A 12,253-nucleotide genomic window follows, 5' to 3' on the forward strand; every position below is an offset into this window, starting at 1 on the left:
TTAACGCACATTTGATCTGGGATTAGGCTCCATATTTAGTTTAAGGATTGACTGATGCAAAAAAGAGTGCTTCAGTCTAACCTTATTAAATCGTGGAACCCTGTATCTCCGATTCGATGGTAACAGTTGATATTCACTGTTCAAAACATGATTGGGGTTAGAGACGATGTTGTTAGCTGTTATTATGATAGGCTGATTCATAGAGTTTCTCAAGGGGTTGACCAACAATCTTTGAGCAGATTTTCATTTGTTGGAGCAGTTTTGACTTTAAAGTAGTTGACAAATTCTTGTACCATGTAGTATAACAATACTGCAGTGCAATGTAGGGAACAATAGGAGGAAATATATATACATATACACATGTACTGTGAAAGTATACAAACGCTCAATCCACAGAGAAATACACACAGCCCATATTTAGAAACTGAAACAAGCTGTTTGGATTTCTGTCCATTTGTGATGTCACCTGACAGGAAGCAAACATGGACCCAAGTTGTTGCCTAGCAACGCAATTCCATTGAAATGCACTAAAATGGAGCGTTTCAGACGAAGGGTGAATATAGGCATATTCAGACAGACCGTATGAGGAAAATAAAGTTGTTTTTTTTAACTTTACTGCATGTAAACATGTTCTAGTAGAAAACCCCAAAATACAAGTATGAACCTGGAAATGAGCGCATTATGGGATCTTTAAAGGGACTGTTTGCAACTTCTTACGCTCACGTGTGGCTACGCTGTTCAGACAAGACTCCAACACAAACTACACGGAAGCACAAAAAACGCAAAGTTCTATCTAGTGAAGCCCGTCTGTTAAACAGTGTTGGCCGCAGTCAGAGGACGCGGGGGAGACCGTAGCTTTGGTCTCCAGGGCCAGAGTCTCTGCTGTACTCTGCTCTTCTGCATGCCTGCCATCACTCAGCTCGTTACACCTCACGTGCATGCGCACACACTACACACTGCAGAAGAGCTAGTAGCTCTGAGAATATCTAGTGAATGTACAGTGGACGTTTGTGCAGAAATAAATGCTGCAGCTCCTCCAGACAAACAGAGGTTTCCCGTGTCTTGTGAAGTGACGGGGCTCCGCAGCGAGAAATGTTATTGTCTCCGACCGGGTGCGGTGTCTATCTCCGGCCGCGGTCGGGAGGCTGAAGCAGGAAAAGCCAACACTAGGATCAGCATTGATTCATGGAGAGACCTTCGTCTGGTCAGCTAACATTACTGCCAAGCAGGTGAAATATAGAGTGATATTGTGAATTTAGCTGATGTGTGTCGCCTCACTGTTTTGAGCGATGCTTGTTCAAGTCTATTTAGAGCGAGCACAAGCGCGAGCCCGACGCTGACTTTCGTTGACTTAACGGCCACAGGTGTCGCTGTTAACAAGCATTTCTGATTCTTACAAACAGTCCCTTTAAAAGATGCAGGGCTTCTATCGGTCAATTTCGCAAATTCATACTTTCACACGGGAGCCAATGAGACCATGTTTTGGATGGTAAAGATTTTTCACACATTGTCAGCGTTAGGAATGCATGCCATTAACACCACAGTGCTAAATGTCTGTTCCTGCTGCGTTTCTTTGCCTTTCTTCCTTTTCCTCTTCCACTAAAGCTTTATTTAGGAAGTGAAGAGCAGAAAATGATAACTGGCATCCTGTCGATAAGGAGAAGGTAAGATGTGGCTGATTTTCTAGTGTAAGAGCACTTATACAGGAAATCACCTAAAAACCAGTGGTGCAAATTAACTGTCTTTGTTTGATTTGATTTGTCTGGTTTAAAACTCCTGACACATGTCACAGGGTTAAGTGCAGTGGAAGGTTAAGGTTAAAAAAAACTAATTACTTTTTACATTTTTTTTAGTAAAACCCTAAATCATTCCACATAAAGGGATCAGTCATTTTCACAACAGATCTGCACCGAACAGAACAGAGTTCTTGTCAGACTGAAATTCAGTAATAGTGTACGTTCCACCGGTATCAGAAAGCCCATGGACCACAATGCAAGACCTCTGCAAGGCAGAGATGTGACACAAGATGTATAAAACAGACTGTTACTCCATTACTGTTGCATTTTCTTTATTTAAAGTAAACAGAAGCTGAGAAGGAGACAGAAAATGGAACAAACTGATTCAGTGATGGGATGCAGTGATCTAATTGGCAGCAGCAGGCACGCAAACACTTATCACAGTGCTGTTATTTTAGCTATGTTAAAGAAAAGCAGCTTTCAATTCTGACCTGCCCCTTTACTCCACCTCATCTTTATCCCAGATTAGCAGAACTGACTGAACACAATCTAAAAGTACAGACTAGAATTTGTGATAATAATTCAAATGTAGAAAGATGAAATTGCTATAAAGTAATGTTGCCCATATGATCTACTCAAGACCAGAAGTAACAATTAACCACTTCACACAGAATATAACACTCTGGATCCAGTTACTCATTGACACCTGTAGTGGGGAGTAGAGAGAAAATGTAATCAATCATTTTGAAAGAAAGAAAGATTTTTATTTTCAGTCAGTGATTATAAGTTTCCTACCACAGTTATATAGGACGTTTATTTTATGAAGATCTAGATTACTGGGTCCATCTCGCTGGCCAATGGGAATGTAAGGATCTGGTCTGGGGATTATTGTTGGTCCACCCTCTTCAGAGAAGGCATATCTGGATGAAAGATACATAAAGTGTACGTTATCATGACGCCCCAGCAGAACATGCAAAACCAATAATTATGTAGCCTCAGCTCACCTTCCATAATGCATGACAGAGTTGTAGTCATACGGACTATTGAGATTGTTGGTCACCTGTTTCCTGAAGTTATGAATGTGGTCTGTGAAAAAAAACAGAAAACTCATTCGGTGAGGAAATGTAAAGAGAAGGCTTTCTGCAGGACATAATATTGGGAGGTCATCATTCATCCAAACCTGGCATGATGTTTTTCCACACAATTGAGACATAGTGGTCTCGGTCTGAGCGAGACTGCTCGTGCACAAAGCCCAGAGCGTGCATGAACTCGTGGGCAGCCACTCCTGACCACATGCACCCAGGAGTCTGCAGCGACAGGGTCTGGCTTCCTCCAGTCTGCCCCAGGAACGACCAACAGCTTTGGGGTGCAGAAGAATCGGGAAATGACAGGTGTCATCATCACAATGCAATATTTTAAAGACGTCTAAAAGCCACATGTAGCAGTCATACTCACCCATATCTGGGCTGAATATCAAGGAAGCTGACTTCATGAGTGCGTGGAACAAATTGAACACATGTCCCAGAGGCAATGTCTTGCATCCCAGTTTCTATGGTGATTCTGTCCATGTCGTCTACCGCAATACAAATGAAAAACATTTGAGTTAAACTGAAAGATTTGAACTCGCAATGCCTTTGCAACACCTCTTTGAATCTGTGGATTCCTACCATATAGAGGAGAGAGCATGAAGGGAACATAAACAAATCCATCTACTGATTTAGGCCACAGACAGGCATTGCCTGGGCAGGTTATGGCACTCCGTAGATATGAGCTGGCAATATCTCCATCTCTGAACGACAGTCCTCGGGGGGCTCGCAACACTGATGGGGAAAAAATAAACATTTACTTAGTCCAGGGTATACTAAAAAACTTAAAGGGATAGTTCGGGTGTTTTGAAGTGGGGTTGTATGAGGTAGTAATCCATAGTAGGTGTATTACCTACAGTAGATGACGGTCAGCATGCCCACAGCATCGAGAAACAGACAGGAGCACCGACACCGTAGCAAAGCAATGTACTGCTGTGGACGGGGACGTATTTGAGCAAAGTTTCACCTCAAGAAATTGATATCCGTTTAAGTGTATGCTATATTTAGAATCATTTTCCGACAGCGAACTGAACTGAAAGTGAAACTTATCTATACTGTTTTTCATCTGAGCCTGCTGGCTTTGGAGAGTATAGATAAGTATCATTTTCAGTTATGTTCCCCGCTGTCTGACAGCAAGATAAAGCGGTGGAAATATTCTAAATAGAGCGTACACTTAAATGGATATCAATTATTTTAGGTGATCCTTTCTTTAAGATTGCTAAAATACATCCTAGACCACAGGACTGAATTGCTTTGCTCCGGCATCGGTACTCCTGTCTGTTTCTCTAAGCTGGGGGCAGGCCGACCATCTACTGTAGGTAATACACCTAATATGGATAAGTACCTCATACAACCCCACTTCAAAACACCCGAACTGTCCCTTTAAATCAGCACAATATCATATAATTCACAGCTTACTTACTGCTATTGACTTCCAGGATCCGATCCATTGCATTATAATCATCATAGTCTGCAATTTCATCTGAACACAAAAACAAAGACAGATTATAGTCTTCCTCTATTTTACAAAATGTGGAGTATTATATTTACATTCATGATTATAAAAGTAACTTTTTCAAAGAGCCCACCTGAGTATTTCCTTTTCAGCCTCACTTTTCCCTCATGCACTCCAGTAGAGTTCTGTAATACAAAGATGCATCATAATACATTTTGGTCACTAAAAGGGGCTTTTGCTCTAAAATATTTCCTGTTGGTACTGACCTTAATGGGTAGAGTGCACGCCGGGGTCAGCAAGCCAAACAAGACACCCACAAGGATCATAGTAGGATGCATTGTTGTGTTTCAGACTGCTGTCTTCCGATGCAAGAGCTTAAATGAGCTACTCACCTCCACTGAATCTAATTTATATACCCACTTCTCCTCCACTGCTCTCTACTCATTGGGCACATGTTCTATGATGAAGCATGATTAAGACCCCTCATCATCCAGCGTGTGTAATTTACTCAAGTCCGCTGCTGATCCGTAACAGGTGGTCCCGATGCTGACCTTCACTTGTGCCCCGTACTTAGTGAGTATAAGATTCAGCACTTTCAAAAATGAAGACACATTAAAGGTGTTTTGCTGTTGAGATGCGCTACAACTCAGCAGTTGCTATCAGGAGAATAACTGTCCGCCCAGCCCAACAGACCAGCAATTTGTGTCTGACTGGACTGGCAACTAGTGATTTAGCGATAAACTATCATTTGATAGCTGTCTTGACAACAATCATTTCGTCACATAGATAAATATATAAAAACAAACCCTTATCCATCTCCAAATATGACTTCTATTTTTTATCAAGGGGCCAATTTGAAGATAGGAATCCCATCTGTTACAAGTTTATGAAATCTTGCCTATGTCACTGCAAAAATATTAGCACTATATTTCTATACTATAATAATTTTAAGTTTTCTTTAGTCTTCCTCTGATTAAATTTGATCACATGACCCATGCCTTAATTCTTCAAGAACTTTATTTTACTGCAGTATTATGCATGCAAGTAGGATTACATTTTCTTCACATTCAAATCAACTGTTACTGATTCATGAAATTACATATGCTGTATGTATAGAACACTTGGATGACTTATTTTTACTGATACATTGAGCCAATTTATGTATTTATTGCAATACTATTGGAGACACTGCCACTTTTTTCTTTCAATTTATTGTCACTTCATCTTACCATTGTCTTTCTTATTACTGTCATTTTATCTTTTATTGCTGAGCTGACTCATTTTCTCATCCTATACATTTCATTGTATCGTTGACCTTGCGTTAACCTACAAATGAAAAAAAACAAAAACTGAAAAACTGAGACTTCTGTCTTTGACTACAACAACTCACTTTCTCAACCTTCTCAACATCATCGACATGTCTTGTTTAAAAACACACGACTGCATGCACACAGGGGAAATGCTGATAGAAAGATTGAATCAATCTTTATTGAAATGATTTCCATGATTTAAAATCAGTTTATTATATAAGCTTCCATTTCACCTCAATTAAGCTTGGTTAGTAATCATCCTTGCCACCTACGGAGAGACAGAAAAAAGTGATGAAATGTCTGGTATTATTTGCCCATTTTGCAACATGGTTACTTGCTATGAAATAATTGTTTGGTACGAACCACATTTATAGAGCTTGTTGATTTTCTGCTTGTCAAGGTGGCTGAGAGTCGATGCCTGACCCAGCTTTATGTCCTTCATGTTCTGGCCGCTCTTAGGAACGATGGTTGGCTCCCCGTCCTGAGAGTAGGCATACCTAAACATACAAATATTATGTGTTACATCATAACACATAAACCACATTTTAATATATTCTTATACTATTAAATTACTTACATCCCAAAGTGCATGATTGAGCCATAGTCATATGGTAGGTCCAGACTGTCAGTCTTGAATTTCTCAAAGTTCCTCAACCGATCTGTTCAAAATTGGAAAATGTTTTATACTTAACATTTGTGAACATTCATTTACATTTTTGTTCATTATAAATATTCTTTATTTTACAGTTTGTGGAGAACTCATTCCCCAATGCCACCCCCCTTCCCGCCCCTTTGAAATTACCCCTCCATATGTTTGGCCACATGATGGTGACATAGTTGTCCCGGTCAAAGCGAGACTGCTCGTGCACAAAGCCTAGAGCATGCATGAATTCATGGGAGATCACTCCAGTCCGGAGGCAGCCAGGGGTCTGAAGAGACACGGTCTGTCTTCCACCACGCGCACCGAGGTAGGACCAACACCTGGATTAGCACACACACACAGACACAGACACACAGACACAGCACATATCATTAGACCATCTCAAGGAATGAGTTTAGTGCTGCACAGTAAAGCAGGAAAGTAAATATTAAATGATAATTGACGGTTTTTACATTCAAATTCCTCTTTTTTCTAAAAAACTGCTGCTACTCAACTCTGCGTTTCACATCTCTTCCACAACAGTCAACCAAAGGAGTAACATTTTTTAAAAGAAAGACATCAGGGATCAAACTTTCCAAGCAAAGCCTCTCACCCAGACTTCGGCTGGATGTCGACGTAGTCTCGCTGGTGAGTCCGGGGAACAAACCGCACACAGGTACCTTTCTCTACGCTTTCCATCCCTTTCTTTATCACCTTTGTCTCCATTTCACCTGTTCATTTGTTTAGACAGAGTGGACAGGGAATGGACAATTCATAAATCATCAAATACAAAGTCGGTGTATCTTAAACTGTAATGTATTGCATTTGTTTACACTTAGAAAACTCAAATAACGTACTGTATTCAGCAGAGAGCCTATATGCAACATAGACATGTCCATCCACCGATTTAGACCAGAGGCAGCTGCGGGCGAAGCAGACTTTGGAGCGCCTTCCAGAAGAAACAGCAATGTCTCCCTCTCGGAGACTGGTAGTGCCGTCTATGATTCGGGAAGCTGAGACAGAAATCAGTGATATTCAGTCTACACAGGAGCAACAGGAGCTCATTTGTTGTGTAAACTGCAAAAGAATTCAAGTAAATTGCGTGCAACTTACCTTGGAACTCATTAGCTTTAATGATTTCATCCATCGCTGTCCCATCACGATCTTCACGTTCTTAAAAAGAAGAGATTTTAGTCAGCATGTGTGCACATTAACATTTAGATCAAATCCAAATTGCATTTACCTTTATAGCCAGCTGGGCCCCATTTTGGGCTGAACAAATATTTCTGCAAAGAAAAAGACCGACAAAGTTGTTTGCAATTCTGTTGTTGAACTTGTTAACATTGCATTCCCACTCCAATCCCATGCATATTTACCTGAGCCTGTACGGCCGAGAGACAGGTGGAAACCAGGCACAAGAGGATAATCCGCTCCATCTTTGCCAGTCAGGTATGTCTTCAGTGTTGCCATTTTACCTGCACAAACACCTAGCTTTATAGGTGTTCCCAATCACTGTCCACGGATAATACCCATGATTATCTCAGCTAAATTACTATGGTTACTGTTGTTTTTTTTGTGAGCGAGTTTAATCCCCAAATTAGTTTGATTCTTTCATAAACAACAACTCCAACAGTAGGATAATGTGAGGTCTCACTCTGGGTAATAACAGCTCCACTTCAATGACTAGCTTTAAATGAAATGGTTTAATGTTTGGCACAGGTTTTTTTGGGCAATTTTAGGCTTTGGGTGTCTTATACATTTACCAGGAGTGATGTTTTCTTTCTACTGGAGCTAAGCTTGCACAACAGTTGACATGATATGCTGCGCTGCTAATTTCAGATGATAAGTAACTCTCACAAAACACATGTGTTTTTGTGATCAATTTTTTATCAGTATTTAAGCATAATTATATAGGGTAGGGTTACACATTGATAGATCACCAATAAAGTAAAAGAATATAATCACAAATGTCCATGTACTAATCAATACAAAATTGGCAAGCAGCTACAGAAAAAGAAAAGAAAAAAAACAAACAAACAGGAAGATGAAAAAAACCCAAAAAACAAACAACAACAAAAAGTCATTTAAATAATAACTTCTGCTGTCATTAAGTAAAGGACTTCAGGTGAATAAGGAATTGTTTTTGACAATATGTTTGATAAGATAAGATAAGATAGATGAACCTTTATTAATCCCCGGAGGGAAATTCATGTGTCAAAGAAGCAACATCAGCAAACAGAGTGAAACACAGGAGAGATAAAGGTATACAAAAAATTATAAAAACAATAATAGAGATATAAAAGATACAGAGTGAATGGGTGAACATAGTGTGTGTAGTCCGTCAATAAATAAATGTAGTATGTGCAATAAATACATGTAATATAATATGTACATATGTGCAGTCTATAAAGTGGTATATAGGATGTACAGTGTAAAGTAAGTGTAAAGTGTGCCAGTGGTTGCAGATAGTGCATGTTTACAGTTCTTAAAGTCCTGATAGCATCTCTGCAACCTTCTTCCAGAACTCTGCAACCTTTGGCAAAACACATCTGTTACAAAAACATATTCTCATCCTCAAGATGTTGTTAAAAAATCAAAAATATTACCGCCCGAACAGGGACTTGAACCCTGGACCCTCAGATTAAAAGTCTGATGCTCTACCGACTGAGCTATCCGGGCTCTACCATGCACACCGGAAGTGCTCTATATAAAGCCGCGGAAGGTGAGAACTCGGATACTAATCACGGAGACAGTTCGATTCCCGGTACCGGCAGGCTCAATATATCCGACAGTTCATTTCAGAAACACTCAAAATCAACACATAATAATCATGACTGCATTTTCTGGCCTTACATTTCTGTCACAACACGGAAACTCTGCGGTAAGTTGACGCTAACTCTACACTGGCGTCCTATCTCTCAGAGCATTGATTTCAAAACACTCCTGCTGGCTTACAAAGCACTGAACAGTTTAGGGCCAAAATACATTTCTGATCTTCGTTTTTATGCACCAAATATGTGGAACAAGCTCCCAGAAACCTGCAGGACCAACTCCAACTCTGAGTTATTTTAAATCAAAGCTTAAACCTTTCCTGTTTGCCGCTGTTGCCTTTTATTAAACCAGATAATGGTCTTATACTGCACTAGAGCTTTTACTCTTGTGTGTTATACTCTATTTTAGCTTCTATCCTAGCTTTTATTTTTATTTTCTAATCTTTAATGTTTTTATAACTGTTTTATTTATGTCTTAATGTTCTTTTTTGCACTTTGTCGCATGTTCCTGAATGTTTATGTAAAGCACGTTGAATTGCCCTGTAGTTGAAATGTGCTCTACCAATAAAGCTGCCTTGCCTCACAATAGCTAACAATTAGCTAACTAGCCAGATAGGTTTGGCGAAATACGTTATTATTAAAGCTGCAAATTATCAAGGAAAAATGGCATTAATGTAAAGAAGCGTGCCAACATTACCGGGAGTATTAGTTAGCGTTAGTTACCTCGTTGCTAGCAGACTAATTGATGTTGATTGCAGCAGCAGGTCGCAGAGCTGCAGAGAGCCATCAGAAAGTACCGCCGCAGACTGGAGGAGTTCCGAGAGAGGAGACGACGGGCTGAGGAAGAGATCACTCAATGGTAACCTTACCGGTATTACAGTCCACATATTTAGCGTTGGTTTGGTTAGTTTCAGTTGAGTTGAATTTGTTTTTTCTCATGATTAAAATAAAAAGAAAAAAAACAGGTTTTGTCCCCACCTGTGTTCTCCCCGTGACGTTATAGCTGACGTCACTCACTTACAACATTTTTACTTTCGTTCATACCAGGCTTAATTGCTAGTTTTGCCAAAATGAAAATAGTTGCTTTTATTTTTTCTCTTTGCTTGTTTGGTATAATTTGTTTAACTTTTTTTATTTGTTTCGGTATACTTAGACAACTCTTGAAGGAATGCTCCAACGAAGCTCATCCAGGTCCCTGAAACACTATTCTTGGGCCCCTTAAATCACTGGAGTACCTTATAAAATCTAATTATTATCAGTTTAAAGGGACTGTTTGTAACTTCTTACACGTATAAATCAATCCGGGTGTGGCTACGCTGTTCAGACTCAGACTCCAACACAAACTACACGGTAACACCAAGACCTCAAAGTTATATCTAGTGAAGCCCATCTTGCAAAACATGTCGGCCGCGGTCGGAGGCTAACATTACTGCCAAGCAGGTGAAATATAGTGATATTGTGGTTTTAGCTGATGTGTGTCGCCTCATTGTTTTGACGGATGCTCGCTCACATTCAGGTAGCTGCAGTCCCTTTAAACAACAAATACCATCTGTGATCAAATGTAGGCTACACTAAAGTGCTGTTTGGACAAAGGAAAGTCAAAACTGTTCTTAAACCTGCAATAGGCAGAATGTTTTTGGCATCATTGGGCAAAAATTCCATAATAACCTTTCAGCATATTGTAACTCAAGTGTTCTGAGAGAAAACTAGACTTCTGCACCTCCTCATTGCTCTATTTTCAGACTTAAAAAATCCCTTACGAGCCGATCTTTGTTGTGACATAAACCCTGACAGTACATTATCCCTTACGCATATCATACAGTGTTGACTTTGTTCAATTCATGTTTGTCTTATGAGTCCTGTTCTCATTTGCAGTGAGGCAGAAACGAGGCGGAGAGTGGATTTCATAATGGGAAAAGATGCTGTTGTTCTGTCGTTGATGGAACTGGGTCAAGTGCTGCAAGAGGAAAGGCAACTTTCTGAACAACTGAATGGTCAAGCCTCTGAGGACAGGTTAATGTGCTGAGAGAGAGAGAGAGAGAGAGAGAGAGAGAGAGAGAGAGAGAGAGAAAGAGAAACCTTACATAAACCAAAGTTGTTGCCCTATCCAGAATGATTTCACTATATTTATTGTCTTTCAGAAATGATTTGCAGGAAAGGATGGAGGGCATCACAAACAAGGCGAGAAGCCTCGCTGCTGAAATTGGGAAGGTGAAAGAGCAACTGGCAGAGGGAAAAGCTCGTAATGGGAAGGTGAAAGAGCAACTGGCAGAGGGAAAAGCTCGTAATATGGCTGGTAAGGAGAGCATGGGGGTCTCTATATACCGGTAGAGTTGTATTTGAAAAACAGTTTATAATCTGCTATCTTTCTTTGCCAACAGCACACGCTTTGATTCAAACACTGACCGGCAAATCAAAGACAAATCCAAGTGAATAAAAAATGTGATGTTTGTTTTGTATTTTACTGGCACGCTATTTTAAATTGCATTTGATATTCATAATTAATTGTGTATATCTTTTGTTTCACCTAATAAAATGACTGATTTGATCTTATCCCAGAACCACTTGTATTTAATAGCCCAGCAGGATAGCTCTCTAGACATGCTTTGATATGGGACCTGAGGCACTAAATACATTTACTCAAGTGCTGTGATTACACACAGTCTCCATAGTGGTAGAGAGTCTATCCACCAATTCATCCAGTGTAGTAGTAATTTACCTGAGTACTTGTTTTGGTTTATGAGAGGATATTTGTACTCCTTTTCAGTGGGAAATATTATACTTTTCTGTAAACCGAGTTATGTTATTGTTTAGATATATGAGACATATTTAACACGTTGCAACATTTTTAATTTTTCCTGTAGACTTTTCTATTTTTCCTTGTTGCTTCAAAATTAATGAATAAATATTGGTTTAGGGAGATGTACATTTGGTCAGTTAAAAATAAAAAGCGAGTGGTCAACTGTTACAGTGGCTGTCAACCCTATAATGCATTAAATATTTGAAAGGTGTATTTGTGGAAGAATATGAATATCCTTTATTTAAACTTTACTCTGACTTTATTCTGGAAATCTGAGATTTTTTTTCCCCTCAATGTGGCCCTAATACTCTCTAGTACATTTGCTCTTTGGCCATCACTGCATTAGATTTATATACTATGTACTTGGACTATAAACTGTGTTACCTTCATCACAATGCTCAAATGTTTTGCGGCACCAGACAGATTTTCTTTTTTTCTTGTTTTTTTTTGCATAA

The 12,253-nt window shown here is 39.5% G+C and overlaps 3 protein-coding genes and 1 non-coding gene across 7 annotated transcripts; 1 reads left to right on the plus strand and 3 right to left on the minus strand.

The window, feature by feature from the left end:
* Positions 1-2,051: 2,051 nt before the first annotated feature.
* Positions 2,052-4,663, minus strand: LOC119500571 (high choriolytic enzyme 2). Its single transcript, XM_037790365.1, has 9 exons — positions 4,544-4,663; positions 4,411-4,462; positions 4,245-4,304; positions 3,404-3,556; positions 3,192-3,309; positions 2,917-3,095; positions 2,741-2,822; positions 2,532-2,656; positions 2,052-2,442 (listed from the first exon to the last, which is right to left on the minus strand). The coding sequence occupies exons 1-9, from the start codon at positions 4,613-4,615 to the stop codon at positions 2,429-2,431; spliced, it is 855 nt and encodes a 284-aa protein (XP_037646293.1). The 5' UTR covers positions 4,616-4,663; the 3' UTR covers positions 2,052-2,428.
* A 1,074-nt stretch (positions 4,664-5,737) lies between these two features.
* LOC119500572 (low choriolytic enzyme) lies at positions 5,738-9,826 on the minus strand. Of its 2 annotated transcripts, XM_037790367.1 has the most exons (10): positions 9,722-9,826; positions 7,604-7,702; positions 7,471-7,513; positions 7,341-7,400; positions 7,085-7,240; positions 6,841-6,958; positions 6,390-6,568; positions 6,165-6,246; positions 5,951-6,084; positions 5,738-5,855 (listed from the first exon to the last, which is right to left on the minus strand). In XM_037790367.1, exons 2-10 carry the CDS (start codon positions 7,661-7,663, stop codon positions 5,836-5,838), a joined length of 852 nt encoding a protein of 283 aa, XP_037646295.1. In that variant the 5' UTR covers positions 7,664-7,702; positions 9,722-9,826; the 3' UTR covers positions 5,738-5,835. The 2 variants fall into 2 exon arrangements, with proteins under 2 accessions (XP_037646295.1, XP_037646294.1); XM_037790366.1 differs by lacking the exon at positions 9,722-9,826 and having other exon boundaries at positions 7,604-7,725.
* trnak-uuu lies at positions 8,834-8,906 on the minus strand. The gene has a single exon. It is a non-coding gene; the product is annotated as a tRNA-Lys (tRNA).
* Positions 8,930-11,558, plus strand: LOC119500573 (uncharacterized protein PF11_0207-like). Of its 3 annotated transcripts, XM_037790371.1 has the most exons (6): positions 8,953-9,108; positions 9,757-9,857; positions 10,874-11,011; positions 11,140-11,209; positions 11,252-11,294; positions 11,380-11,558. In XM_037790371.1, exons 1-6 carry the CDS (start codon positions 9,058-9,060, stop codon positions 11,433-11,435), a joined length of 459 nt encoding a protein of 152 aa, XP_037646299.1. In that variant the 5' UTR covers positions 8,953-9,057; the 3' UTR covers positions 11,436-11,558. The 3 variants fall into 3 exon arrangements, with proteins under 3 accessions (XP_037646298.1, XP_037646299.1, XP_037646296.1); XM_037790370.1 differs by having other exon boundaries at positions 8,930-9,108; positions 9,760-9,857; positions 11,140-11,294; XM_037790368.1 differs by having other exon boundaries at positions 11,140-11,294.
* Positions 11,559-12,253: the final 695 nt, after the last annotated feature.

The sequence above is a fragment of the Sebastes umbrosus genome, chromosome 13 (assembly GCF_015220745.1).
Source record: "Sebastes umbrosus isolate fSebUmb1 chromosome 13, fSebUmb1.pri, whole genome shotgun sequence".
Taxonomy (NCBI): domain Eukaryota; kingdom Metazoa; phylum Chordata; class Actinopteri; order Perciformes; family Sebastidae; genus Sebastes; species Sebastes umbrosus.